At 45.2% G+C, this 26877-nt stretch overlaps 1 protein-coding gene across 8 annotated transcripts; it reads left to right on the forward strand.

The window, feature by feature from the left end:
• Positions 1 to 3297: 3297 nt before the first annotated feature.
• LOC149370957 (nucleosome assembly protein 1-like 1-A) lies at positions 3298 to 23962 on the forward strand. Of its 8 annotated transcripts, none has more exons than XM_089563981.1 (14): positions 3298 to 3423; positions 4301 to 4332; positions 6006 to 6100; positions 7870 to 7920; positions 9770 to 9869; positions 12273 to 12414; positions 13711 to 13800; positions 13888 to 13939; positions 14020 to 14093; positions 15387 to 15461; positions 16993 to 17132; positions 18453 to 18735; positions 21791 to 21892; positions 23716 to 23962. In XM_089563981.1, exons 2-14 carry the CDS (start codon positions 4316 to 4318, stop codon positions 23719 to 23721), a joined length of 1227 nt encoding a protein of 408 aa, XP_089420107.1. In that variant the 5' UTR covers positions 3298 to 3423; positions 4301 to 4315; the 3' UTR covers positions 23722 to 23962. The 8 variants fall into 8 exon arrangements, with proteins under 8 accessions (XP_089420107.1, XP_089420092.1, XP_089420103.1 ...); XM_089563966.1 differs by having other exon boundaries at positions 23739 to 23962; XM_089563977.1 differs by having other exon boundaries at positions 6006 to 6076; positions 23739 to 23962.
• Positions 23963 to 26877: the final 2915 nt, after the last annotated feature.

Genomic DNA, 26877 nt, shown 5'->3' on the forward strand with positions numbered 1-26877 from the left:
GCAATGTGGACCTGATCAAGGTTGAAATACTGGTAAAGGTAAAGTGAGCAAACGTGCCAGGAGTTCTCCCAGTTCATGTGATCAGACCGGGCTATTTTAGAGGCAGTTCAATCTGACAAGAAATATGAATTGAAGAAAGAAGAACAATCAGCGCCCCAGGCTCTTAATCACTAATGTGTGGAAACTAAGTCAGCTGTTTTGTGAGTGACTATTTTTTGTTTCTAAATTTATCGATATTAATAACTGTTTCGTATCAGAGCATATTACAGTGATTATAAAATAGTTTTGTTTACATACATACGTATTCAAACTTCAACTTGTATCAGTTACTTTCTATGTTTCAGAGATGACAAAGTATTGCAAGAAAAAATCTCTTGCCAAAAGTTAGAAAATAAATTGTTGTGAATTTATTGTTGTGCTGTGTCAATCCCCCCCCCCTGGTCAGTGAGTCCCCTGCATTTCGCTAGTAAGAAGGTGGTCACCGTATTTGCGTGGCTCTGGCCAAGTGAAGAGTAACAAGGAAGAGAGATGGAGCATGGTGCTGACTTATCATCATCAGTCTGACTACGCCCACTGCAGGGCAAAGGCTTCTCCCATGTCTCTCCAATTAACCCTGTCCTTTGCCAGTTGCGGCCACCGTACCCCCGCAAACTTCTTAATCTCATCCGCCCATCTAACTTTCTGCCGCCCCCTACTACATTTGCCTTCTCTTGGAATCCACTCCGTTACCCTTAAGAACCAGCGGTTATCTTGCCTTTGCATTACACGCCCTGCCCAAGCCAATTTCTTCCTCTTGATTTCGACTAGGATGTCATTAACCCGCGTTTGTTCCCTCACCCACTCCGCTGCTTCCGATCTCTTAACGTTACACCTATTATTTTTCTTTCCGTAGCTAGCTGCGTTCTCCTTAAGGTGAACCCTCTTTGTTAGCCTCCACGTTTCTGCACCATAGGTGAGTACCGGTAAGGTACAGCTGTTGTATACTTTCCTCTTGAGGGATATTGGTGAACTGCCATTCATGATCCGAGGACCTGCTATATGCGCTCCACCCCATTCTTATTCTTCTAGTTATTTCCCTCTCGTGATCTGGATCAGCGGTCACTACCTGCTTTAAGTAGACATGCATATTCTCTTCCTACTTTCAGCACCTGGATACCAATTGCGAACTGCTGTTTTCTTGCTATGCTCTTCCCTTGCTAGGCTGTTGAACATTACTTTGGTTTTCTGCATGTTGTAATTTTTTAGCCCCACCGTTCTGCTCTGCCCGTCCAACTCATTGATCATGCTTTGCAGTTCATGTCCTGAGTGGCTTAGCAAGGCAATGTCATCGGCGAATCGCAAATTCTCCATTAACTCTTATCCCCAACTCTTCCCATTTCAGGTGTCTCCCTGCCTGAAACGTTTCCTTATTGGAATTTTATTTCTGACTTTATGGAGGACTATAGTAGCTGTGCAATCGTTATAAATATCTTCCAATATTTTCACATAACACTTCCACACCCTGATTCTGCAATGCCTGCATGACAGCTGAGATTTCCACTGAGTCAAATGCTTTCTCGTAATAAATGAAGGCTATATATAGGGGTTGGTTATATTCTGCGCATTTCTCTATCACCTGATGGATAGTATGAATATAATCTATAGTCGAGTATCCTTTACGAAAGCCTGCCTGATCATTTGGTTGATTGAAGTCTAAGGTTTTCCTGACTCTATTAGCAATTACCTTAGTAAATACCTTGTAGGCAACAGACAATAAGCTAGCACCTTGCGCGGTATTTAAAAGGTCAGTGAGTTCCAATGAAGCGAACCCTAACTGAGCGCGCTAAATCGCACTACAAAGCAAATGCTTCTCCGTGTCTGTTCTTTGGTGTTCGCGTCATTTCGCTTCTGGTACTCTCAAGGTCACAAGGCATTGCGTATACAGGGTGGATAGTTTTTCTAGCAAAATCTCTCCTCCATCCTTCAACAAATCTGCTGTTACCTGCCTGATCCTCACCAGCTGCTTTCCCCCTTTGCATTGCTCCCAAGGCTTTCTTTACTTCATCCCTCGTTAATGGTGGGATGTCCCATTGCTGTGCTCGAATGCCTCTATCAGTAACTTCCATGATTACATTCGCTACTATATAGATTTGCGTAGAACTCTTCGGCTACTTTAACTATCTTATCCATATTACTAATGACATTGCCCTTTTTGTCTCTTAGCGCATACATCTGGTTTTTACCTATGCCTATGTGCTGACCTAGACGGATCTTAACCTCAGGTTTCTTTTGTTTAGTCTGTATTGTGCGATAGAATTTTCAAACGGTGCAAGCTTTGTCCCTGGTGTGGACTATGCTGATGCATTTGCATGTCACAGGCCACATAAAGAGTAACTAGGAAGAGACACGGATCATGGTGCTGAGTCAAACAGACGTACCTTAACCTCAAATTTCTTTTGTTTAGTCTGTATCCGTGTCATCGAAATAATGTTTAGTGGACTGTTAGCATTTTGTTGGAGTTGTCAAATTGTCGAATTACTGGAGAGTTCTCAATAGGTGACCTGCTGCTGAATGTTTTCATCGGCAACTATAGCAGCCCTGTGCAGCGCATGCACTCGCAGGAGATCCACAATGAAAATGTAGGAATAAATGTGCAAGGACGTTTTGACGTGCAACCAGTGTGCTCTGCAAGGAAAATTATTACTGTATGCAGCACATTGCAGGAACGCTCGAATAGACATGCTTGGCACAGGGCATATATTGCACTTAACACGATGGTTTGTCAATGCGTCTAAGCTTGCGAAATACATTGCACTTGTGTCACGCGCTTGATCGCAGAAGTGCAACCAACTGAGCGGAGGTTGGCTAGCCGGAACTTGTTCGAAAAATAAAAACAGTCTTCCTCACTGAGCATTTTGTTATGCTAAGAGCAAACAAAACCCAAGTTTTTGGCAGCTCGAGCAGACGTTTTTTCAATGTGAAACTGGAGGCAGTTCGACATACCAGTCGCTAAAATTGCTGAAATGCAGCAGCGGCGAGCCATGCCACTAGTAAAGGCCCACGTGTTAGGCTAGACCACGACTGGATTAGTTAAAAAAGGTAATAAAAGGCTAGTCACGCACGAGACGCACTGCGCATTTCAAAGCAGGCAGAAACTGCAACCGGCATGGCAACCGAATTAGCGTCACGTGACTGCTGTTATGTTTGCGCGCCCTCTGTTTACTCATAATTACTCCTCATCGGTTTTTGTCTCCATAAAATATTATTCACTAAAATGTTTAGTTCATTTTATGTACTAAAACTGCGCACAATCGTCTTCTCTTGGGTGACGTTTTGTTGAACGGCGTCCAATCGCCGGATAGTTAAATACCGCCATTGCCGCCTCGTGGTCTCCTTTTAATCTCGACGAGGGAGGTCGTCTTTTGTGGTCTCTGCGCCGACCGTGTAAGTTGCTCAATATCTTCTCTCCGCGTTCAGCCTGCCGTGTTTGTTGAATCAGGGCAGCGAATTCATTGCTCCAGCGACCGTGTTTTATTGTAAGCTAGCACCTTCCGCGGTATTTGAAAGGTCAGTGAGTTTCAATGAAGCGAACCCTAACTGAGCGCGCTAAATCGCACTACAAAGCAAATGCTTCTCCGTGTCTGTTCTTTGGTGTTCGCGTCATTTTCGCTGCTGGTTTATTTTATTTTGTCTCGTTGTCGGCCTCGTGCCGCTCTTGATGAACATATGAAAAAGTCTGGAAAGGCCGGCATGGGGTCTTAAAAACTGTAACGTTTGATGGAATGCCGATTCCCGCTCATTCATGTGACCAGTGTCTCATTCGTCAGCCGTTGTAACCGGCCTGCGTAACTGCGATCCACCCTCAAACTGCGTGTTTTATGACTCGTTTTAACGAGTACCGCCCCTTCAGCTCATGGAAGGCCTCAAAAAGTCTGAAAGCTAGCCGCCGCCTCTACTTTCCACCACGTGGGGTTACGTCGTAGGCGCGTCTTCCAACATCCAAGAGACGCGAGCTAAGCTTTCTTATCGGCCACAACGACTCGTTCTTTTTTTTTTTTCTTCTGTCAATATCTCGTAAGTGGTGACAAGGACCTAGAGCTATTTGCGTGGAATCTTTTTCGCTGTTTCCCGCCTTGGGCCCTTGCGGGCTGTCGCGGCAGGCGGTTCTTGGCCGCTGTGTCAAGTTACGTCACCGCGACGCGATTAATGCTACTGCGTTCTTTGGGACGAGTACGAGACAGAATTTGCGCGCAGCTTCCTCGTGAGCTTCTTTTCCTGTGTGTCCGGCGCGTCATTTTCTTCTTTGTTTGTTTTTTTGCAGAACTTATTTTTCACGATGGCAGAGCCTGCTCGGTGAGTTCACAGACCCTCGTTCACGACGCGACGCGGGGCGACTGAATAAAAAAAGCAAGAAGCTGACTGCCTTTTATTGGGGAGGGCTTCTTTGTGGGGCCGGCTCTGTGCCCCGTCTGACCGCAGGACCCTTTCTTTTCGCCTCTTCTGTCGGCCACCTTTCGAGAGCGGCACGCCTTGTTCTCGGGCCTACCTGAGCGCAGTGCTGTTCCAGGGGACATTTGCTCGCATTGTTTACTTGCCTTTGTGTGAAGCAGTAGGGGGAGGCAAAAGTCTTTGAGAGGGAACGCCTTTGGCTGTGTTTATTGCTGATTTTAGGCTTTCGAACGCACTGACTTATCTAGATGTGCGCGATAAACCGAGCTTTCTGATTAAACGGCGCCTTGAGCATTTGGAGCAGCTCTCGGGTCTCTGTAGTCACATTGTGGTGCATTCATAGTTATGTATTCTTTTTTTTTTTTACCTTGAAGAGTTTGGCGGGGCTCTTCGTGTAATCGGATGGAACTGCCTCCTAAAATGTCAAGCATGGCACTGTCATTGCCTGCTGCGAAAGTAGACTGAAAATTCCTGCTGTTTTTAGGCTTCAAAAAGTGCTGGTTCCATCACTAACTGTAACAACTCAAATTCTCCTAATGTAGTCGAACTGCTCTTCAAACTTTTCCTGTGGTGTTGGAGACTGCATGCTGAGAATGCTCAGAGCCATTCATTGTAATGCTGTGCTGGGTTAAACTGTTTGTCTAGATTGTGTTGCCTGTAGTATGGCAGCTGTATGACAAGTCTCAGCTGGCTTGACATTTCTGTCAATTTCACATTGTGCTTGTTTGGTTGTTTGCTGTCATCAGACATGGAAGATAGTGATGTTAAATGAAGGCTTGGAACACGAATAGGCTTCACGTTCATAGAAATTCTAGTCAATAGTGATGCTTCCCAAGGTTCTGGTGATATACTTCATGAACATCTTGTTTGACCACTTCTTGGCACCGTGCTGGTATTGGTTGTCCTCGGTTGAGACTGAGAAACGGTGCAGAAGGAACCTGCCTTTGCAAGTGGGTTTTAATTTCAAGAATGTCAGATTTGATGCCCCCCCCTGCATGAGACGAGCGACAGTGGATCCCTGAATAATCCGCGAGTAGGTTTAAGGCATGGAAGTCATGAAAAGCCAAATTCTTTTGTTGCGAATGCAGACATCCCGCAATGAAATGTTATGGCATGCTGTCTCGTGCAAGACGGGTGGACGCACCTGCAAGCAGCGCCATCCATGTTATATACGTGAACGCATTTTATGGCAGATGTGGGGTGTAGCTTTCATGCCACTTCTACTGTGAAATGTAGCTAACCGCACTGTTCTTTGTTAAGCCTTGGTGCATGTTGCAGATGTGCCTGCCACGTGCGTCGCACATCTGGAAGACATGCAGCGCTACACCCCGTACTGGATTGTTGCCAAGTTTTGGCTTGATCTAGATATCGCGTATAAGCGGTCAGCAATCTTGGCTGTTGAGTCAAATAAGCCCTGCACGGTGTATGCTGTAGTGGTCAAACAAGTGTGTACATCAGCTTGAGATAGGGATAGGATCGTAATCACTGTGTGCTTTTTTGCATGTGGTGTGTGGGCTGGAATTTGTCCCCGCCCCCCGCTTTCTACTCCATGGTAACTAATTGTGCCTCTCGTCTAGGGAACCGCAAGCCGGTGAGGGCAATGAGGCAGACATTGAGGATGTGGAGGAGAGTGAAAAGAAGAAAGGAGGTGAGCTCTCTGCATCACAGACCGGTAAGAGTTAAGGGAGAGCTTTTTGTCTCCGTGCATGTGTTGTGGTGGGCATGGCTTGCCAGGCCTGGCTCGAGTTGGAAGTGGATGCACAGCTGTTTGGGGCACTGATTATCGTCGTTAATTTTCCTGCCTTGCTACTTAATTAGCGATGTTTGGTGAAGGTGTTTGCGTAGCTTATACTCGGTTTCATACAAAGCAGTCAACGCTGCCAAAGCTAGCGCATTTGTTTGCATAGGTTCTTGACCGAAAAGTAGTTTGCCATACAGCTAAAGTCAACATATGCATGATTTTTTTTTATTTTTTTTTTTTCGACAAATCACAAGTACTGTAGCTGAGAACTTCCTGCACTTCGTTCTACTTGTCACATTTTCATCCTGCGCCTCATCGAGACTTAGAGAAGAATGACATGTGGTGGTATGATGGGTGGTTAGTAGGGTGAATCACTCTTACTCCGTCGGCGCCTGAAAGTAGTGGACACTACGTGAAAGATATAGCCAGAGGGCTCGAACACTAGTCTCCTCACAGCTTCGACCATGATTTTCAGTGCTGCCGCTTCATTTTATACTGCTCTGTTTTCATTCAAACGCTCGCCAAGGCATCATGAAAAACAAATATGTGGCAGAGTAGTATGGTTTTGCGAATGCATTGCTTTCGCAGCATTGCCTGCTGTGTATGAAACAGAGCACAGTTAAGCCCTTCTGGTGGGTTTGGCTGTGGAGACCAAAATGGATTGTGCCTGCTGCGTTCGGTGCTGTGTTGGTGGGCAGATTGTGCATATTTCTAAAACATGCAGACTTTCAATGTTACATATTGCGGTGTATAGCGGGCGCTGCTTTTTTTTTTTTTTTTGTCAGGTGTCGCATGGTATGTAGCAGTCTGTAGCACCCCGTGGATGTATGATTTGCTGCATGCTGTTTTATTTTTTTTCCTGAATTTTTATTGCTTTAGATTTCGCTGCATTGCAAGAGCCCCCAGTTTGGCTCGTCTCTAGCGCAGAGCCATTCTACAGTACAGATTTATCATGGACAAGTATTTCGCACATTTTTTTCTTTCTTTTTTTTTTTTTCCTGTATAGGGTGTTGTTGCAAACTGGTTTCTTTTGGTGGTAGTTTACATTTTCCCCTGCATATTGGGGCTGTGAAAACAGTGCATGAAACAACGCATGTGTTGCAGTGGCCTTGACAGCATTTTATTTAAAATGTACTGCAGATATTTCTTGTCATAGTTTTGCAGTAATACCACCAAATATATTCTGGTTTGCAATACGAATGTGTGTACTGTTGTTGAATCTCCCTGCCTACTAATTGACCCAGCTGGTAGCCCCCCCTTGTTCGCTTTGCACTTTCTCGTGCAGACCCAGATGTCTCGCTACTTCCTGTTGAGGTGAATTATCTTATCAAAGCCAGATAAGAAGCTCTTAAGTGCACTGTAGTGGCGGACATTGTTTTTGGTAAGAGGTGAGGTACTATGTTAAGGTTTTGAGTGAAAAAAAAAAAAAAAAACATTTTCTGCGGGCTTGTTTTTTAGTTTAGATGCGCCAGTCAAAGCACAGGAGCATTGTTCGTCTCCTGTTCAGTGTGGTGAATATTCTGCTTTAGCTTCTAGGTATGTTGTTACAGGCACATGAGCGAATAGAAGGCACTTTGGTGGGTAAATTCTAGTGAACATTATGTTGTCGAGCCTACGCGCAGCATTTTGGCCGGTGCTGTCTCGTAATCTCCTTGCAGTCAGCTTTTCTCTCTAAAGTTCGACTGTTGCTTTCTCGCCAGGGATGGGGGCACCACCAAGTATTGTATACCCCGCCTTTCAACTTGGGACAGGTAAAGCACGTCTTTGTAGCCATTAGTCCACGTTAAGTGGCGCTGCGCCTTCAGCAGTATAGTGTGCGGGCATTAGCGCAGCATGTTGTCACAAAGCTGTGCGAGTCGGTCTAGCGGTTTGCAGGCTTGTGCTCACTGTCATATGGATCTGGCTTCCGCGATTTTTTTTTTTTTTTTTGTCTGAGGAGGGTTATGTTGTTCTGCTGTATTGAACAAATCCGCTTAAATCTGTGACATGCTGATAGATTCTGCCAGTGATTGTTCTCTCCTCGAGTGTCGATTTGCAAAGCAGCAGTGTTTTGGTTGCTTTCTTTGTAAAGCTAAACTAGCTTATGCAAAAAAAAAATGGCAGGTCCTTTTACTCATTCATTGCCGGCACTTGGAATTTACATTTGAGTGGTTTGGTGTTAAGTGTGGAAATCTTTTAATGATGGAAAAGGGGACAGAAAATCATTGTGAAACGCAGAAAAGATGGCGTGGCAGAGGAGAGATGAGTTACTGCTGTGAAAGTGGAAGGAACAAGACGTTCTCGGTGTTAGTTATGATAAGATAGGCAAGGGAGCTGTCCTTGTGGGGGACACTCTGGTAGATGCGAGGGGAGAGAGGTGGAGGGAACTTGCTGAAATGGGATTCCTGTGTTCGGGCTGGTTCTGCCATCGTTTAGCCAGCAGTCGAGCTTGGCTAACGAGTACAGTTGGTTGGAAGAGTTGGCACCGATTCATACTGGCAAACAGAGCAGAGGACTAAATACTAGTAAAAGGAGCACACAGGGTTGGGTGCACAGAGATGATTCAACTCCCTGGCTTCTCTGCAATCTAAATTCGGTGTTATGGTTGGCACACATGCCGGTCATATTGAGACAAATTGTTTGGGCATGGCTTCTGTGCAGTCTTCTGCAAATGTGTTCCCCATGACCTATGATGGATGCCGGTTTGAATGAGTTCTTTAGATCATTATCCTGCTGACACTTGGTGGTTGGACCTTCAGCAGGGCCGATTCTCAAAGAAACGCGACTGGTACATCAATGGAACATAGTTGCGTACTGGAGGTTTCCATAATTGAATCGTCCAGCCTCGTTACGCATCCTGCATGTGCTGGGAGACATCTGTCGCATGCAAGTCGCTCTGGAGTGAAATAGCTATGGCACAGTTGTAACTTCACAGCGACGCATCCTTGTCTGGTCATTCACTTAGTGGCAGAAAGAGCTGGAAACGCAAGATCAGATAGTTAAAAGCCTTATGTGGCCGAATTGGCATTCTTGATTTTGCAGCATAGTTAACCTTTGATTTTATCGTTTCCGCTCAAACATGCACACCTTAATCTGCCTGCCCTGTGTGCTCTAGTTCTCGTCTTCCGTCCCCTGCACTGTTTGCCACAAAGGGCTCACCAGAGTTCAGTTGTAGCTGCGATTCGCCTCTGGGTCATGCTTGAAACACCGGGAAGATACTGTTAGGTGTGGCTGCTACCAGTTTAGGGATTTTATGCTATGTTTGTTTAGCATTTAATTTTGCTTTCATGAGAAATGTATCTTGAGTGTTTGCCTATCTTTATTCATCGTGGAAAATTCAATTGGAGGTTACTGGTTGTTCATCACAACTTGCTGCCTTAGAGGTAGGAACCACCCTTTGTGAAATCTGAGGTATTCTGTGATGTCTGCGTAGACCCATTTCAGCCTGGCCTTATTCTAGTGTAGTAAATCCACTCTTTTTTGAAGCCACCCTTCTGACAGGCATCAGCTACTGTGGCTTGGGTTCTTTCATAATCAATTATTGCTCAAAGCAGTGGGAAAGCACTGAATTGTGTGTGTGCTCACCATTGTCTTCTGGCCCTTTCTATCGCTGTTTTGCAGCCCGGTTGACAGCCGAGATGATGAAAGACCCCAAAGTACTGGCAGCTCTACAGTCCAAACTTGGTGTTATGGTTGGCTCAAGTTCTGGTTACATTGAGAGGTGAGTTGTGTGCGGGCTTTACTTGCACTGCAAACTTAAAGGTGCACTGAAGAAGAATCTGAACTTGTCTTTTTGCCGCGGGAACTCGATCTACATGTTCCTAGCATTCTTAGAAACTGCAACTTATTGCCCTGCATGGCCGATTTCCCTAATTAAATCGAATTAAAGTCCGGCTCCCGCCCTTTTTTTTTTAATTCTGCCTCGTACGATGGGCGGAGTCGACCAAAACGTGAAGTTCCTTTCAGCCAGCTCCGTGGAGGCTTTATTTTGTTTTTTAGGTCTCCATGAATAAATAGTTTCATTCGCAGATAATTTAGCCGCAAAATAATCCCGCAGAAATAAAAATACGCGCGGACTATTTGCTACTATGGACTACTACGTATTACTCCGCCGATGGCAGAGCGGCAAGTCGCCACGGGACTGGGTGAAAGGCACTCCACGCGCTGGTCGACTCCGCCCACCGTACGAGGCAGAATTAAAAAAAAAAGGGCGGGAGCCGGCCGTTAATTCGATTTAATTTGGGAAATCGGCCATACAGGGCAATAAGTCGCAGTTTCTAAGAATGCTAGAAACGTGTAGATCGAGTTCCCGCGGCAAAAAGACAAGTTCAGATTCCTCTTCAGTGACCTTTAAAGGACTGTAGACACCCAATTTTATTGCGTGTTTTCTTCTTTGCGTTGGACATTAGAGTACATGAATCACTGTGTGGTTTTCGCCTGCAACTGCTAAATAATTATTGAATTTCTTTTTCCATGCTGTTTGGGTTTCATCAACCAAATGGCAGCTGTGATGTGTAGTTGATGTTTAGGTCACGTGGCGCACGAAAAAAAAAAAGGCAGTATAAATGCTGGTATGTAGTTTTAACTCTCTACAACACTTAAACCAGACTGCTTCAATAGCGATGATTACAGCAAACAGTGTATCAGCAGTTATATTGCTGAGTGTGTGTGTGCGTGCGTGCCTTAAGTGATAGAAGTCACTTGGTGGGTGAAACCAAAAACCAACAATGCATCAAGAAGAAATTCAATTGTAAACAATTTAGTGGTCATAAGTGAATATAATGGGGTGCTCTGTGCATGCCAATGTCTAGCGAGTTGTTTGAAAGACTAAAGCACGCAAGCAAGAAATTTTTGGTTTCTGTAGTACTATAACACTGAAAAGCTAACATGGGGCATTCTGCCCATGTGTCCCTTGTGGCCTGTGGTGGGGGCTCTTTTGGATGAGAGTTCTTTAGGTCGTTATCCTGCTGACACTTGGTGGTTGGACCTGAATCATGTCCAATTCTCAAAGAAACTGCAGGTACATCATTGGGAAGTACTGGAGATTCCCATGTAACTGAATCGTCCAGCCCCGTTATGCATCCTACATGCGGTTACAAGAAAAAATTGAAGCATTCTTGTCACTCTGAAGTGTAAGTAGTGTTGGCTGTAGTGGAGTCGTAACTGCTCAGCGATGAATCTCTCCTGGTTATTCGCTTGGTGGCAGATAAAACCATGTGAGCGAACTTTTGTTCTCGAATTTTCAGCATAGTTATCCTTTGATTTAGTTTCTGCTCAAATGTGATCTTAGTGGAGACCTTAATCTCCACTAAGACTGAATCTCCTCTGGCCCTAAAATCCAGACACTGCAGCTTATGCAGATTATGCAGCTCTCCACTACGGCACCTCTTTCTTTTTTTCTTCTTTCACACCCACCGTCCTCCTGCTCATTACAGCCCTGCTGCGGTGGCTCAGTGGTTACGGCGCTCGGCTGCTAGCCCGAAAGACGCGGGTTTGATCCCGGCCACGGCGGCTGAATTTCTATGTAATTCTAGAGGCCCGTGTACTGTGCGATGTCAGTGCACGTTAAAGAACCCAAGGGGGTCGAAATTGCCGGAGCCCTTCACTACGGTGTCCCTCATAGCCTGAGTCGCTTTGCGACGTTAAACCCCCATAAACCAAACCAGAGTTGTTCATGTAGCTTTTTTCTTTCAGTGGTGCTGTTGATTTAACGATGTATGCCTTTCTTCCACCATGCATCCAGAATGCATGCATGTTGTGAAAGTATTGCCACAATTTCTGCATCAGCTGTCTGATTGCAATCTGTGCACTGCTGCCATCAGGCTTCACCTCAACACGCGAGCACATGGGTGATGGGCTCGTCCAGAGTTGTTGCTCTCGCATTGGTTCTTGGGTATGACAGAGCCACTTAGCTTGCTGTATGACTGGCCATCTGCGGTAAATGTAACAGTTACAGCTTCGACAGTGGCTAGCAACAGATGCATCTGCAGCTGACAGGTGTGACACGGCGGGTTGTGCTGTTCCTTGGCCAACATTTCAATTCTGGCTTCTGCACAGAATTGTTTGCGTAGTCTCCATGTTGATCTGTTTCAAGTTTCTGATGCCTTCCCTGCGCCACCCGCAGTCTCCCGGCCTGTGTAAAGCGACGCATCAAGGCCCTCAAGAAGCTGCACGTGGAGTGTGCTAAGGTGGAGGCCCAGTTTCACATGGAGGTCTATGCCCTCGAGTGCAAGTACTTCAAGCTCTACCAGCCCTTCTATGACAAGGTACTACTGCTGCTTCCATAGTGCTGCTGACTGAAAATTTCTTCCCATATGGAGTCTTAACTGTACTTGCCAGTCACTGCATTCGGTGAACTGTTCACATTGAGAGTGATCAAAGAGTGATTTCAGTTGTAGGCTCGGGCATCTTTCTTGGATCGTACTCTTAGAGCCTCATTATGCTCATTATGGTTCTGATATGGCTCTTTTATCTTAATAACCTTGACTGTCTCTTAGAGCCTCATTATGCTCATTATGGTTCTGATATGGCTCTATCTTAATAACCTTGACTGTCTCATTTGATCAATTTCGAAAGAAATGCAACAGCATTCTGAATGAAATGGAGCTGCTAGCCGAATATTTGCTGGAGAGTTGGTTCAACCTGTGGACACTTGGAAAATGGGGGTCAGCTGCTCATTTTCCCAAGAAAGCGCAGGGACATCAAAGGAACTGTCCAGTTTTGAAGGGTGCTACTCCGTGCTGTGGTCCCGTTGTTCTGGTGGGACACCAGTCCTTTTTTTACACCCTACACCTCATTATCTGCTAGTGACGTGGGAAGAGATTAAAAGCACATTGTAATGTGACATCCCAAACTAGGTTGTGCCCTTGTGTAGCCATGCTGTGATTTCATACTGAAAATGGCCATGTTGAGACTCTGTACCGACTGGGGTTTTGCACATCTTTTATTCGCCATTGTGATATCAAGGGCAGGGAGTAAAAATTAGTGGTGGCATCTGTTTGTTTGGTTTCAGTGCCTTTTCTGTAAAAGTCTTGTGTTGGTGGGGACAATGAAGCTGTTGCTTGCATAAATTTGCCAGCTGAAACGCAAGCTCTTCTCAAGTTCTTGAGCACTTCTTTTTGGGGAGGGGTGGGGGGGGGGTTGCTTGGTGCAAAATAGACATGAAAGGGGCACGGGACGAGCGCTATGCACTTGTTCATGTTCTTGTTTCTCTAAGCCCACCTCAAAATCATGACTTGCCAACTAGCTCAAACTTCGAATTTGCTTGCACTTTTGTTGCTTGTAGGGAGTGATCGGCAAACAGGCTTGTACAGTGCGGGCGCTCGATGTAACTACTGGTGGCTAAGAAGTCGATGCTGGCGTGGGTGGGGGGAATGCATAAAGGCCAAGGTCCCTGCCTGTCTCCTTTTATCTTTTGCAGTAAAGATCTTTTCCTGCACTGCATGCATGCGTGAATGAGTGATTCATTGTTGGTGAAAAAAATTGAGCTGATGTGCATTGCTGCTGGCGGTGGCCCTTGTAATGAGTATGCAACTTTTCTTTTTTCTTGCCTCGTAATCCAGAGGCACCAGATAACGATGGGCAAGGTGGAACCCACCGACGAAGAGTGCGACTTTCACACAGACTCCGACAAGGAGGAAGATGAGATTACGGTGAGTTTGCGTGACATCGCTCGGCTCTGTTCGTCGTTCATTTTGCGGCCGCTTTATTTATGGGGGAAATTTTCACCGCGTCTGCAGGAAGGTGTGAAGAAGGCAGACATCAACGAGAAGGGAGATGAGAAGAAAGAAGGTGGGTGCCTCCTTTCTTGCCACTGTTCTCAAAGGGCCGCTTTTGTTCTCATTCACTGTTTATGCTTGTGGCTCTTCCAGAAACCGTGGTGGGCATTCCCGAGTTCTGGCTAACGACGCTGAAGAACTTGGACCTTGTTGTAGACATGATTCAGGTAAGCTGGTGGATGTCATTTAGCAACTGCCGCGGGCCAGCAGGTTTTTCTTTTGGAGCCCTTTTTTGGCTTGCTGGCTTTTCTGCTTTTTAAGCCATGCGTCTTAGTACAATCTCGATATTAATTGATATGAATTTGTAGAATTCACCAGCCAGAATGCATTGTATACAATGGGCAGAGCTTTGGATGTACCAAACATTCTGCATAGGCCACAAATGCACTTGAAGGCACTAAGCACTGCCTGCACATTCCAAACACTGCAATTGCCAGTCGTGCGATGCACATAGTGTGCAGTGGCGTGTAGCCTGCCCTTGCCGAAATGGCGTACCGTGTGTAGTGGTGCAGGGCTGTACATAAATCGTCAGCCATAAGCAGCTGTCCAGAGAATTTCCCATGCTTCCTCATACACATTTTGGTCATTTTGGATGAAGGGGTATTTTCGGTTCACTCGCATTTTTTTTGGAACCCCTTGAGGTGCATGTCTGTATTTCAGTGTGGAAGAGGGTCTTTGAAAATTTAGTCACAATTCTGAACTCTTCCAGGAACCTGAATTTTTTTTTTTTTTTTGCGTGCTGATTCGAAATATGGTGTTTAATTTTTTGTGCAGTAAGTACTTATGCAGTATGCTATGTAACTTTTGCTGACAGCTTTCATGAAATTTTTGCAGGGGGAACTTGCTAGATTGCACGCCATTGGTTTCTCTTGACATCAAGCTATGCAGTAAGGGTAAAATTATCACCCTTCCTGTCATAGAAGTTGCATTATAGGATTTTGAAACTATCACTTTAGAAACAGAAATACAAATTTTTCTTCTGTTCTGTGAAGTGGCAAATTCAAAATCCTGTAGCTCAAGTTTTATGTCGGGCAGGATAATAATTTTACCTTCGTGCATAGCTTGGTGTTAGGAGAAACCAATGGCATGCAATCTAGCTAGTTCCCTCTGCTAAAATTTCGTGAAAGCTGTCTGCGATAAGTTTCATGTGATATTACGTGACTGCACGAGGACTTGTTTTACACAAAATCAAATTGCATGCTTGGAATCTGCGCATAAACATACATGTTCCCTGATGTTTTCATATGTAACTTCGAAAAAAAAAAATTTATTAATGAAGAACAGCTTCCCCCCCTCCCCTCTAAACATACAATTTAGCCGTTTAGTGGCTTCTTAGTTAACACGTCTGGCTGCTCTAAGCTTAGCCGTGGCATCTCATGGGGGCACGAGGCCCTCAAAGGCACATTGGACCAGAGAGATGGGATCTCATTGTGCTGATCGCAGTCTGCATTTTGTTCCAGGAACATGATGAGGAGATCCTGAAGCACCTTATAGACATCAAGGTTCGCAACCTGGAGCCCCCAGGCCCCCCACTGGTAAGTTGCAACACTGTCTCTAGGCTTGAAATTGGTGGCTTAATCAAGCAAAACCTCGTTAATTCACTCATTTGGAACCACGAAAACTGTTCGGATTTTTTTTTTGTAATAAACACACCGTAGAGAAAAAAAGGATTTCGTTGCGAGAACACGATCACTTTATTGGGCGAACTTTGCGATTACCATACATTGCCACATAAGTCTGCCTTGGAGCTCATAGCTCTTGCTGGCCAAAAGAGTTGACTGCAAATATAAAGCAGTGCATCAAACTGTACTTTGAGTCATTCTTCTGTGCAGAAATGTACAGTAATCGCAGAGTTCGTCAAGGGAAAAGTTGATGTGTTCCCGCAACTTTCATTAACGAGGTTTTGCTGTACCTGAACAATCGGATTGGTAATAGGTCTGTTTTGTTTGGCTGATTTGCAGTTCAGGGACTGCAGCACATGCCCACTGCACTTGAATATTAGTCTTGCAGAAGGAGTTTCTTGGCTAGCATTGCTCTCTCAGAAGTGGAAGTGTAGCAAGATGGGGTCCGTGCATGTAGGTCAGAGAAGATAAGACTGCAGTCGTAAATGGGCACCACGATGCTTTCCTCACTAATTTCATGAAATTCATCATGCGTTCCAGAGACCAGTGCAAAAAGAATAGTTGAAATCTGAGCATGCAGATGAGTTAATCCACTTCGAAAATTAAAAATACGAAGCTTAGACGAAAGCGCGTTTCACTCACCCATTTTACTCCACCAGTACTGAGATTGGGCGCTTTGTCAACGCAGCCTACAGAATTTTGACAGGGCAGGGATGACTGACGACAAGGGAAGCTCCCCGATGTTTCTCTGTTGGTAGGACTGGAAGGCTGTTGGCTGTACGCTCCCCCAAACTCTCCTCCAGTTTCCTATCCAGCCTTTCTCTCTTCAGATTCGCTGCCTTCTTGGTGTGGTTTGAACATTGCTTACTCTCACAAAGGTTTGAAGCAGAATGGAAAGCATTGCCCCTAGCGTTATTCTTATTAGTTTTCATTCACTTTAACTGCTTCTTTTCAGTTTTTGTGGCATGCGAAAAGCTTTCAGTTCTCGACATATTTTGGATCCATTTCGCGAGTATAAAGAAACATGCAAACTGGACGCCCAACCAATTCGAAAGGCGGCGCCCAGTCTTCTGCTGCCTAAAATGGCCGCTGCGTTGCGGCACCATCGGCTCGAAACGTGCATTTCTGGAGAAGGTTCATTTCAGTTTAGTGATAATGCATGTGTATAACATGCAGCGATTTCCTGGTACTGGTTGATGGTAGCCCTTCGCTGTGATTTGCTGCATGACATTGCTTCACACGATTCGGGCTGTTGATGTGGCGCCAAGCAGTTGGCTGCAATTTTGCCGAGAAACCTTGGTGAGCAGACAAGGCCTGCATTGGTTTTGAAAGCAACCAGGTACTGTACGGAACTGTTGCAGCCAAATGAATCGCACCTGATGTTTCCACAAGAAACAAGTCCCGGGACTGATGTCTTCATTCATTTTGGTCTTCTTCACTGCAGGGCTTTGCTCTGGATTTCCACTTCGAGCCCAATGAGTTCTTCAGCAACACAGTACTCACAAAAACGTATGAGGTGAAGTGTGAAGTGGATGATAGTGACCCGCTCTCCTTTGAAGGACCAGACATTGTGAGCTGCAAGGGGTAAGTGCAGATGTTTGCTTTGGGTTGGAAGGTAGTGGGTTGCCTTTACAGAGGATGCTCATTAACACTTCATTATTTTGAACTGTGCAACTCTGTACATCTATGCTCCATTGGAGCCTATGCAAAATATAACCTGATAATTCCACTGCAATGAACTATGCACCTAGGTGACCTGGGCTCACGGCCATAGCCTACTGCATTTTCAGTCCCCTCTTGTCAGCAGACTTTTGCAATGCAATCTATGGTACTCCTAAAGTTGCCCAGTTAAGGTAGCGCGTTCCTGGAACGACTTTTTACCTGGGTCTTTTTTCTGTGATCAGTTCGAGCATTTTTTGGGGGTCCCGGTGACTTCGAATTAGCTTTTACAGTATTTCTGAATCTACCCGCACTGCGTCACGTGGTTGGGCTGCTGGAACTAGCCTTTTCCGCGCATCAAAACGGTGCAACACTGAGGAATGTGCTGTTCTCATTTTGCCACCATGTTTGCTCAATGTCCATGGTGGTAATTACAACATGCGCACACTGGCCTGTGGTGCGCGCTCATAGTTTCTTACTATTACCTAGAGGGAAAGCTGGCGAGCCGTCTATGGGAGTTTGCATAGAGGCCCCTCGTGACCACTTCCGCCACCATGGGCGCTCAAAGCATCATGGGGCGGTGAGCTACTGACTGCAGAACTACAACTTTTGAACAAAAAATAATGCAAAAATAAAGCTGTTCGATAAATACGAATGTCCTAACATTCAATATCCTGTCTGTAAATTGCAAGAAACGAGCAGAAAAGCCTTTAAGTGCAAAGTTTGCCCAAAATAAGAGACGACTCGCTCTCCTATTGACCAAGTATTGAACATTATAAAAACTAATATTTCGTGCTCAACAGGCGCGCTTTTAAAAGGAAATGTTTTCAAAAAAAAATTTAGTTGTTATTAAAAACCTTTTGAAGTATTTAAACATTTTGGAAAAGTGAAACCTTTTATTGGCGTTGTGTGTCGTTGCATTTTCACTACTATGGCTTTTGTACACTGCGTTCGCGCGAAAGTCGTCTGCGCACACACGAACAGCGTTTTCGGAATGAAACATCTCAGTAGTGCCACTCCGTGCTCCCCAAAAACTACGACTGTCTCGCAACAAGTAGCTCACCGCCCCATGATGCTTTGGGCGTCCATGGTGGCTGAAGTGCAGCGCCGCCAGCTTTCCCTCTAGGTAATAGTAAGAAACTCTATGTGCGCACTGGTTTAGTCTGGTGTCTTGTTTAGCCCCTCCCTCCTTAGTGCAGTTTTCCTGTCTTGCGCTGCGTGGTGATTGAATGCTCTCCTCCGCAGGTGCACGATCGACTGGAAGAAGGGCAAGAATGTGACAGTGAAGACCCTGAAGAAGAAGCAGAAGCACAAGAGCAAGGGGACTGTGCGGTTTGTGACCAAGACGGTGCAGAAGGACTCGTTCTTCAACTTCTTCAGCCCACCCAGCGAGGCGGCCGGCGAGCAGCTGGACGAGGACACGCAGGCACTGCTGGCTGCAGACTTCGAGATTGGCCACGTGCTCAAGGAGCGGGTTGTGCCCCGCGCCGTGCTCTACTTCACGGGGGAGGCCCTCCAGGAAGACGAGGTTGGTGCTCGGGGAAGGCTGGGTTTCTTGCTATTAAGGTTTTTATTGCAGATTTCAAACATTATGCTAGTGTTGAGCTACAGCATTTGGTTGTTATCTCTAATGGTAGCCAGGTGGGTAAAAAAAAAATGGCTTGGTTGAAATTTTTGCATGCTAGCACGTTCATGAGAATAGATAGATGCCATTGACTGGAAGGGGGTCCTTTGACGGGGAAAAGCTCCTTCGTTCTTGAGTGGTATCCAACTATGGTGAAGCTTGGGTTTCAAGGTGTGGCTACGAAATGGTTGTAATTACAACAAAATTATTAACTCTTTAAGCTGATATTTGAAAATCTCCTTCTAATGTTACGTGTAGTATCAGCTTCTAATGAAACTCGAACGTAACTGACATTAACACTTCTATGCAGCGTTATTCGTACTATAGAAGTGCAGACTGAGTGCAGTAGTGTTCAGCCTCCTTCAGCTGAAGTTTTTGTTTTGCTGTTTCTTTTTAGCCAGTCTTTTTAGCATCTCATTTGACACTGACAGTACTTTGCAGTCAGTTCCTTATTGCTGAAGCTGTACTAGAAAATCAATTTCGTTGCAGCCTTCTCTGCTGAAGACCCTTGACCCCCCCTTGAAAAAAGGGCAGGGGTTGAGAGTATTGGTAAACCAGTGCAGAATGTCCACACACGTCTTATGTGTGGCATAGCCTATGTATTACTGAGTCGTGTCTAATGCAAAGGTGCACTGCGTATTCCTCAAGAAGGCCGCTGAAAATGGTGCTCAAAATTCTCATTAACCCATAGTACACAACTTGCAGCTGCACGATATAGGATTGGCCAGCCAGTGCTGACTGATTTGCAAGTAGCTAACCTCAATGTTGCTCACTTGAACAGTGATAGCAAGTTCTGGTGCCATTGCACAGCACTGAAATAGCTGCACTTGTGCCAGTAGTTATTTCATTTCATCATATTTCGTTATCACTAGTTCTGAGCACTGTGTGAATTGGTGCACTGTAAACTGTGCATTGCGAAATTCTGTGCACTCACGGGGATTGTCCAGGCCCCTGTGGTGAGCACTGGATGTGCGCCCTCTTGCTTATGATGTAGCGTCGAGCTTGTCTGGGGTGACGGTGGCTCGGTACGGCACTTGAAATTGGTGTCCTGGCATGCTGTCTAATTTGCCATAATTTTCTGTAATGGGCGGTGCGCTATTTTTGTCATTGCAAATGAGGGAAGGGTAGTGAAATTTTATGCTTGTACTTATTAAAATTGCAACTTTTGCATAAGGCTTGCAGAGCATTTTAGTCTTGGTGCTTAGCACCTGCGTACAAAGGTGGAGTACAGTCGCCGACCGTTTATTCGGACCTCACGGGGACCGCGGAAATGTCCGAATAAACAGGTGTCCGAATAAACAAATTCAGAAAAAAAAGAGAAAGAAATCGTTTATTTACATGCACTGGCTGATCCCGGGCTGGCGTAGCATATGCAAGCGAATATGGTAGCGAATCCTGCCGCCGTGACGGAAAAACCTGTTTTGAGTCGTCGCTGCAACGAGCGGCGAGGTTTCAACAAATTGGAAACTTTCGCAGCGACGCGCCGCTCAATCGCTCAGTCGCTTGCATGTGAACCGGCCTCGCCCAACGCCGCCTCTCCTCCTCCTCTTCTCCGGTCCTTCTTTCACCACCTCCTCTACTTGCCTCCTCCCCCACATCGTTTCGAGAGCCGTCGGGACTCGGGCCTCATCGCATCTGCACCGCTGCGTGCTACCACGGCGCTCTCGCGGGCTTGCTGCCGCCGGCCTGGCGTTGCATAAGTCAATGCTCACGCGCGCTTCAAGGAAAGTCTTGATACTGCTACTAGGGGGTTCAACAGACCCCTTTCGATGACAAAACGCCGGCTGTAAGCCGCCCTAGGCTAATATCGCATCTCCAGTGCTGCGTGCTACCACGGCGCTCTCGCGGGCTTGCTGCCGGATAAACAAACAAAGCGGCTCCTGGATTGCCTTGAGATGGCTTACTAAGCTGCGGCCGGAACTGGTGTGGCGCGCCACCATGCGGCGCGCTACCGAACCACGCGGAAACGATGATGATGATGAGCGGGAATTTGCAGTAGCGCCACCTCGCGGGGCAGCAAGGAGGCTCAGTTCAAAACAAAAATGGCGTTGAGCGAAGTGAACCGCGCGTCGGTGCGGCAAGTGCTGCCGGTCGAGTTGGCTCAAGGAGTGTCCGAAAAATCAAACGAGAGGCTGCAAGATGTCCGAACTTTCGGCAGTTGTTATACATTACGGTCTATGGGGAGAGTGGCGGTGCCACGAAGCAGTCTGAATAATCGAGCATGTCCGAATTTTTGGAGTCCGAAAAATCAGTCGGCGACTGTAATAGTATTTGTCTGAATTACTTGAGGGGTCCATTGCAGGCAAATGTAACTGACATCTGGTAGCTGTTCATTGTAAACATTTAAAGGTGCCAAAACACATGCACACACAGACAACAGGACAGAGCATCACTCAATTGCTTTGTTTTACAGAAAATTCATATATACAATTCCTTGCTAGGTGCATGTGCAGCAAACACATTCGTGCATCAATGCAGCATCATAAGCAAAGCTCAAACTTTCTCTGCCATATAAAGTGATGAAATTCGATATCATTGTATAAGGTCTAGAAAGTTTCTTAAGTGTCACCTATGTCGCACTTGATGCATGGATGTGTTCTTTGTGCAAACACTGACTGAGGGTACATATGTAAATGTCTTCTGTAAAATGAAACAGTTGAGTGATGCTGTCCCATTGTCTTCTTGTGTTTGTGCTTCTTTTTTTTTTTTTCACCTTCAAATGTTTAGCTTTGTGATGGTTCAAGTTATCGCCACAACGTCAGCTTACATGCTTACTACCGTACCAGCGTTTTCTTTTCTTTTTTTCAACCTGTTCTGGCTAGTTTTAAAAGGGGCCCATTCTTGCCATGTTTCAAAAATAAGTTTTCATCAAGTGTCCCAGCAACACGCTCTGTAAGCAAATGATTCAGCACAGTCAGAGAAGGCTTGTTATAGACCTTTTTTTTTTCTTTGCGTTTAGTATGATGAAGATGAGGAAGACATGGATGATGAAGAGGATGATGATGACCAGAATGAGTTCCTTGACGAAGATGACGAAAACGACCCAGACTTCGTACCCAAGGTGAGGAGCTGAGTTCTCTGCTTCTTTCGGTGGCTGTTGCACTTTAGCAGTTTAACATCTTGTAATGAGCTAAGAGCATGAGAGGAGGCACTAAGTCTACTTGCTTCTTAAGCTCACGCTGGTAGCTCTTGATGTGAGATTCCTGTGCTCTATCCATTAGCAGTGGCCAGCGACTGTCCAAGTCTTCGGGAAAAGTTCCTCTTCAGGGTTAAAAGAGCTGATCGGATATCTGTGGTCATGGGATGGTTCTTGACCTCTTTTGTGGCATGTGGCATTTTCAAGGGACGAGACCTGTGGGCTACATGTGAACCAGGAAAAATTGAACTGGTTGTTGCAAAAGCTATCCAAAAACTGCTTGCATCAAATACATTGTGGACACTAGGTTGTAAAACAAAACTCCGAAGAAATCGGCAGGTGACATGTTGGGCATCCTAAAGCAGTAGAATAATGCAGTATGCATTTGGGAGTAACTTGAGATGCAGCCTTTTAAATTGCGTTCTCTCTGGGGGGCTTTTCATGCAGTCAACATAAAGCACTTATGTAAACCAGTTCTCCTAATGCTTTTGCTACTGAAGACTTGGCCTGGTCACAGTGGAAGGTTTTGGAGTTGTTTGCTGTAACTGATCTTTGCAGTGTTGGCACTTACCTGACTTGGGTAGGGATAACTACACACCATAGGCATTGCTCTAGAATTTTGCATGAGAGCTGTAATGTTAGAAGAGGGTATTCAAGCGCTATTTGTAGCTGTCAGTGAAGTGGCTAAGCAGGTTTGCAGGAATCATAAGTGGAGGAGTCCTTTTATACCCCTGTTACACGGACGTTTTCAATGGCAGTTCAGTTGACCGTCAGTTGAACCGAACGGCAGTTAGCAGTGTTACACGACAGCGCTAACTGCCGTTCAGATCTCAACGGCAGTTGAATTCGACTGAGATCGGAGGTCCCAGTTGAACGGCCAACTGACAAGATGGCGTCCAACGGATAAAAAAAATTTCCCGTAGTAGATTGTCTTGGCTCAGTGTATTGCGGCAAACTAAGAAAACACTCCAAATAAAACTGGAGACGCATTAAACACAGGTTGACATAGCGCGTGCGTCGAGCAGTCGAAGTGAGAAAACACCAAAAAAACGACAAGGCGCAAAATTTGTCGCTATAGGAAAGAATATGTACAAGACGATCATTTACTACACACACAAAAATGCATACGCTGTTTTTCTTTACTTTCATTTCACTCTAGAGGCGACGTCACGTGGTTAGTGAGCTAACTGAACTGAATGCGAAGTGCTCGTGTAACAGCAAGCGAATCCAGTTGAAATCAAGGACAGTTGAAATACTCAACTGAGGGTTAACTGAACTGCCGTTGAAAACGCCCGTGTAACACTGGTATTAATCGGTACTGCTTGTTGTTAGTCAAGGCTTTCTTTATGCACTGCACTTTTTCTCCCTTCAGTTGTGTTGCACGTATTCTGTAAAATGAGAGGACTACAGTTGGATCTTTGCCTGTGTCCTTACGGCAGTGGCCACAACCTTGTTTTGCAATGCAGTGCTTGCATTATTTCAGGCATGCTAAGCTTTTGTCAGCCTTAAATTGCAACTGCCTGCTTGAAATGTGGGGTGGCAAAGATAGAATGCGCTAGTGTTGTTGATTATTTCGACATTGTGTAATTGCCGGTGATCTTCTTATTCTTCTTCTTCACTTGACTTTTTTGTTGTGCACAGGATTCTCGGTAGTGGCTAAGCTTGGATTCTTCCGTGTGCATGGCTTGTGCTCCCGTTACCCCCCACGGCAGGCTTGAACTTGATTCCTTGTGCTGTTTTGTTTTCAGTTGTGATGTCTTTTGCTTCACAGAGCACCAAGAAAGGGGAGCCTCCAGCAGAGTGCAAGCAGCAGTAATATAGACGTGGCTTAAATCTTTTTTAAGGACACTCATGTACCCAGTCTCCCTTCTTGCATGTCAGCTGTTTGAAATGAATTGTTACCAAAAGTTTCCTTCGAGTATTTTGTGCTCACGCATTTACATGTCGCAAGTCAACTGCAACCAAATTGAAAATAAACTGAGTTTACAAACCTCTTGTTTGAAGTTGTGCATTCGGGTGGACATCGTGCGGGGTGCAATAAAATTTTGGGCTTAGTGCAGTGTCACTGTTTGGACAGGTGGTTGCTCGCACTAACATAATGCTGGTCCAGAAAGAAGCCTTCGAGATATTGTAATGTTGATTAGTTACACTTAGCAGACCTCTGACGTAAATAGACAAATCTGTGGACAGTGTGTAATCTGCACTTTTGTGGCTGTTTCTAGCGTGCCCCTTTCAGGGAAAGGCAGTGGAGGAAGCCATGGGAGATTGCCTGCTGAGGTAGGCATACATAAGCTGCAGGTTGGGTACTTCTTGGAATATTTGCAGTGTATCTGCTGGGATCTTCTCAGAATGCATGCAGTGGTTGGGGTGCCCTGTGAATATGTGGGTCGTGCTGAAAAAGTTTTCTGCGATTCCAAAATACATTGTTCAGTGTTTTTCTTTTATAAATTTGCATGCATTGTGCAGTCTAGCAGGCACAATACAAGGGGGTACTGAAGTTCCTGGCTTTGCATTGAAACATGTTTGTTTTGAAAGTGCACATTTATTCAGCGTATTCCCCTTCAGACTAATGCACTTGTTACATCGTTTCTGCTTTTATAGCCTATTTTGAAACTGCTAGGTTGTCAAACCAGCTCTTGGCAGCATGTTTGGCGTCGCCAATGCTAAAATAGGGCAGATGGTGGGCCAATTGGAAACCCAGGGTGTTGCAGCCACAAATTTGGACATGAGCTCTGGTGCATTGTCGTGCAACAAAATGTCCCTTTATTCAGCTTTCCCTGGTGTTTCCTCTTAATTGCCTCTTTCAGCTGGTCAAGGAGGCTGGTAGGTAGTCTACCAATAGAAAGTCTGTACCAGGTAACGGACGCAGTGACCTGATTTCTGGGTGTGTAATTCCTTCGGTTGCTGGGACCTACTGTGGTGCCATTCCTTTGACTGTTCCTTGGTTTTGGGATCTTATATGTGGAGCCAGGTTTCATGAAGAGTCACTAATCTGTCCAAACGTCCTTTGTAGCATCAAAACGGCTCTCGATGCAACTTGTGCAGGCTCCTGTTCAAACATTTCTGCACCCACTTCACTGAAAGCTTGCGCAAGTTGAGGATACTGGTAATAAAACCAACATGGTCTTTTTTTTTCTGGCGGATATTCGCCAGTCAAGAATCTGCTTATGGACAGCATCACTTGTTACCGGGTCTGTTGAGCCTTTGAGGTGCCTGCTGTGAGATTCATCTTCAACGGTGAAATGCCCAGCCTTGAAAAGAGAAACCCAGGTTTTGACAGCGTTGTAGGACGCACACTTCTCCCCTAGTATTTGTGACATCTCGGTGTGAATGTCCTTTGCAGACTTTCCCTGGAGGAATAAAAACATTGTGACCCTTCAACTCCACAGACGTGAAACTTGCTTGTGCTTCTGTCATCTTTGGTCCTGCCTGAAATTAAAAATAGTTATGAAGAACCAGAAACATCTGATACTTGCACAGTTACGTAAAAAGATATCGTGCTTTCCTGTGGTACCAAATTATTTTTTTAATTGCAACTGAAAAGGGGTCAAAGCTAGGAATTTCTTGGCACACCATTGTACAAGAGCTGCAAACATGCTATTTAGTTGGCCTTCAGCCTGTGATGATTGCCCAGCTACCAAGCCAGAGGACGTTGATTCAATTCCCGGCTGCATTTCAGTGAATTTGAAACTCTAAATGAGCCTGTGCAATGTTTGTGCACATTAAAGGTGCCCTTCACTGCGGTGGCCCTCGTAGCTGATGTGCCGCTTAGGGATGTAAAACGCCACAATCTGCAATTTTTTGTACTGTGTATCTATGCTTTTCTAATACTGAAATTTGGTGTTTGTACAATGGGCAGTGTGAAATTGTTGAGCCCCTGGTATTTTTGTCCAGTATTTGTATTTATGGGCAGTAATGTCAAAACTGCTACCCAAAGGAGATGTTTCCTGTGTTATATGAGTGCAGAACACCAGTAAAAAGTGAACAGGCATAAATTCTTTGTGGTCTACAGTGCCAAGATGCCTGGCTGCAACCTAGCCATGTGCACATTGCTTGAATGCCTTCTGCCCCATGGAAGGTGGCATTCAGCTGTCGGTCTGTTATGCGCGAGATGCCTTGACATGTCTCTTAGACCATTAGGCACCGCTTAATTGCAGTGCATTTTCTTAATGGTGATGAGGATGTGGCAAAGTGGCAAGTTACCAGTATGGTCAGTATTCACTTCGACTGCAGAGGAAAGGGTTCACTTGAGGAAGCAAATAGCTTGATTTCGCCATTAGTGTGTTTGCTGGGTAAGTCGAGTTACATTCAAATGTTATGTACCTAATGCAGAAAAATAGTGTAAAGTTTTAGTGTTAGTTAAGCAAAGCAGTTTATGTTAAGTTACATACCACACATTACTGTTGTAATTAAATGTGCAAATGCTGTTCTAAACGTTTTCGTGTGATGTCAAATTCTAAGCCATGTAGTAATGTCCAAATCAACCGTAAAACTACATTACAAATATAATTTTACCATTGTGTCCAAGAATGTTTTCCCTGTTTGTACAATAATGTTTTGCAACGAGGAGAATTTTGCTGTTAACTACCTTAAATAGTGCCTGCCATAGATTGCGTGCTCAGCCCCAAAATTTCATTAGAAACTCTCCTTATTGCCCATTCACTGCAGTCGCATAAAAGAGAGGCTACCCTTCACGCTAACTATATAAGCTTGAGGCCATTGTGTACATGTTAGGCAAGAGTAAATTGCACTTATTTCTGCTTAACTGTGTAGTGCATCGCTTTTATTAAATGCCCCTTTCAAAGTGTTGAGTAAAATTGTGTGGGCCTAGTCTAGCAGTAAACTTGTTAACTTGAGAAAAAATTATTGCAGCGTTTATTCGTTTTAGAAACGTTATAAAAAAACGTTTG

Source organism: Amblyomma mixtum, chromosome 1 (assembly GCF_055824585.1).
Source record: "Amblyomma mixtum isolate Tamu chromosome 1, ASM5582458v1, whole genome shotgun sequence".
NCBI classification, from domain to species: Eukaryota; Metazoa; Arthropoda; class Arachnida; order Ixodida; family Ixodidae; genus Amblyomma; species Amblyomma mixtum.

Bases quoted from the DNA above. Each gene is read 5' to 3' on its own strand.
- LOC149370957 (XM_089563966.1), top strand. The intron at 12,415-13,710 runs GTACTACTGCTG...CTCGTAATCCAG, and splicing joins ACCAGCCCTTCTATGACAAG to AGGCACCAGATAACGATGGG. The intron at 13,801-13,887 runs GTGAGTTTGCGT...CCGCGTCTGCAG, and splicing joins AGGAGGAAGATGAGATTACG to GAAGGTGTGAAGAAGGCAGA.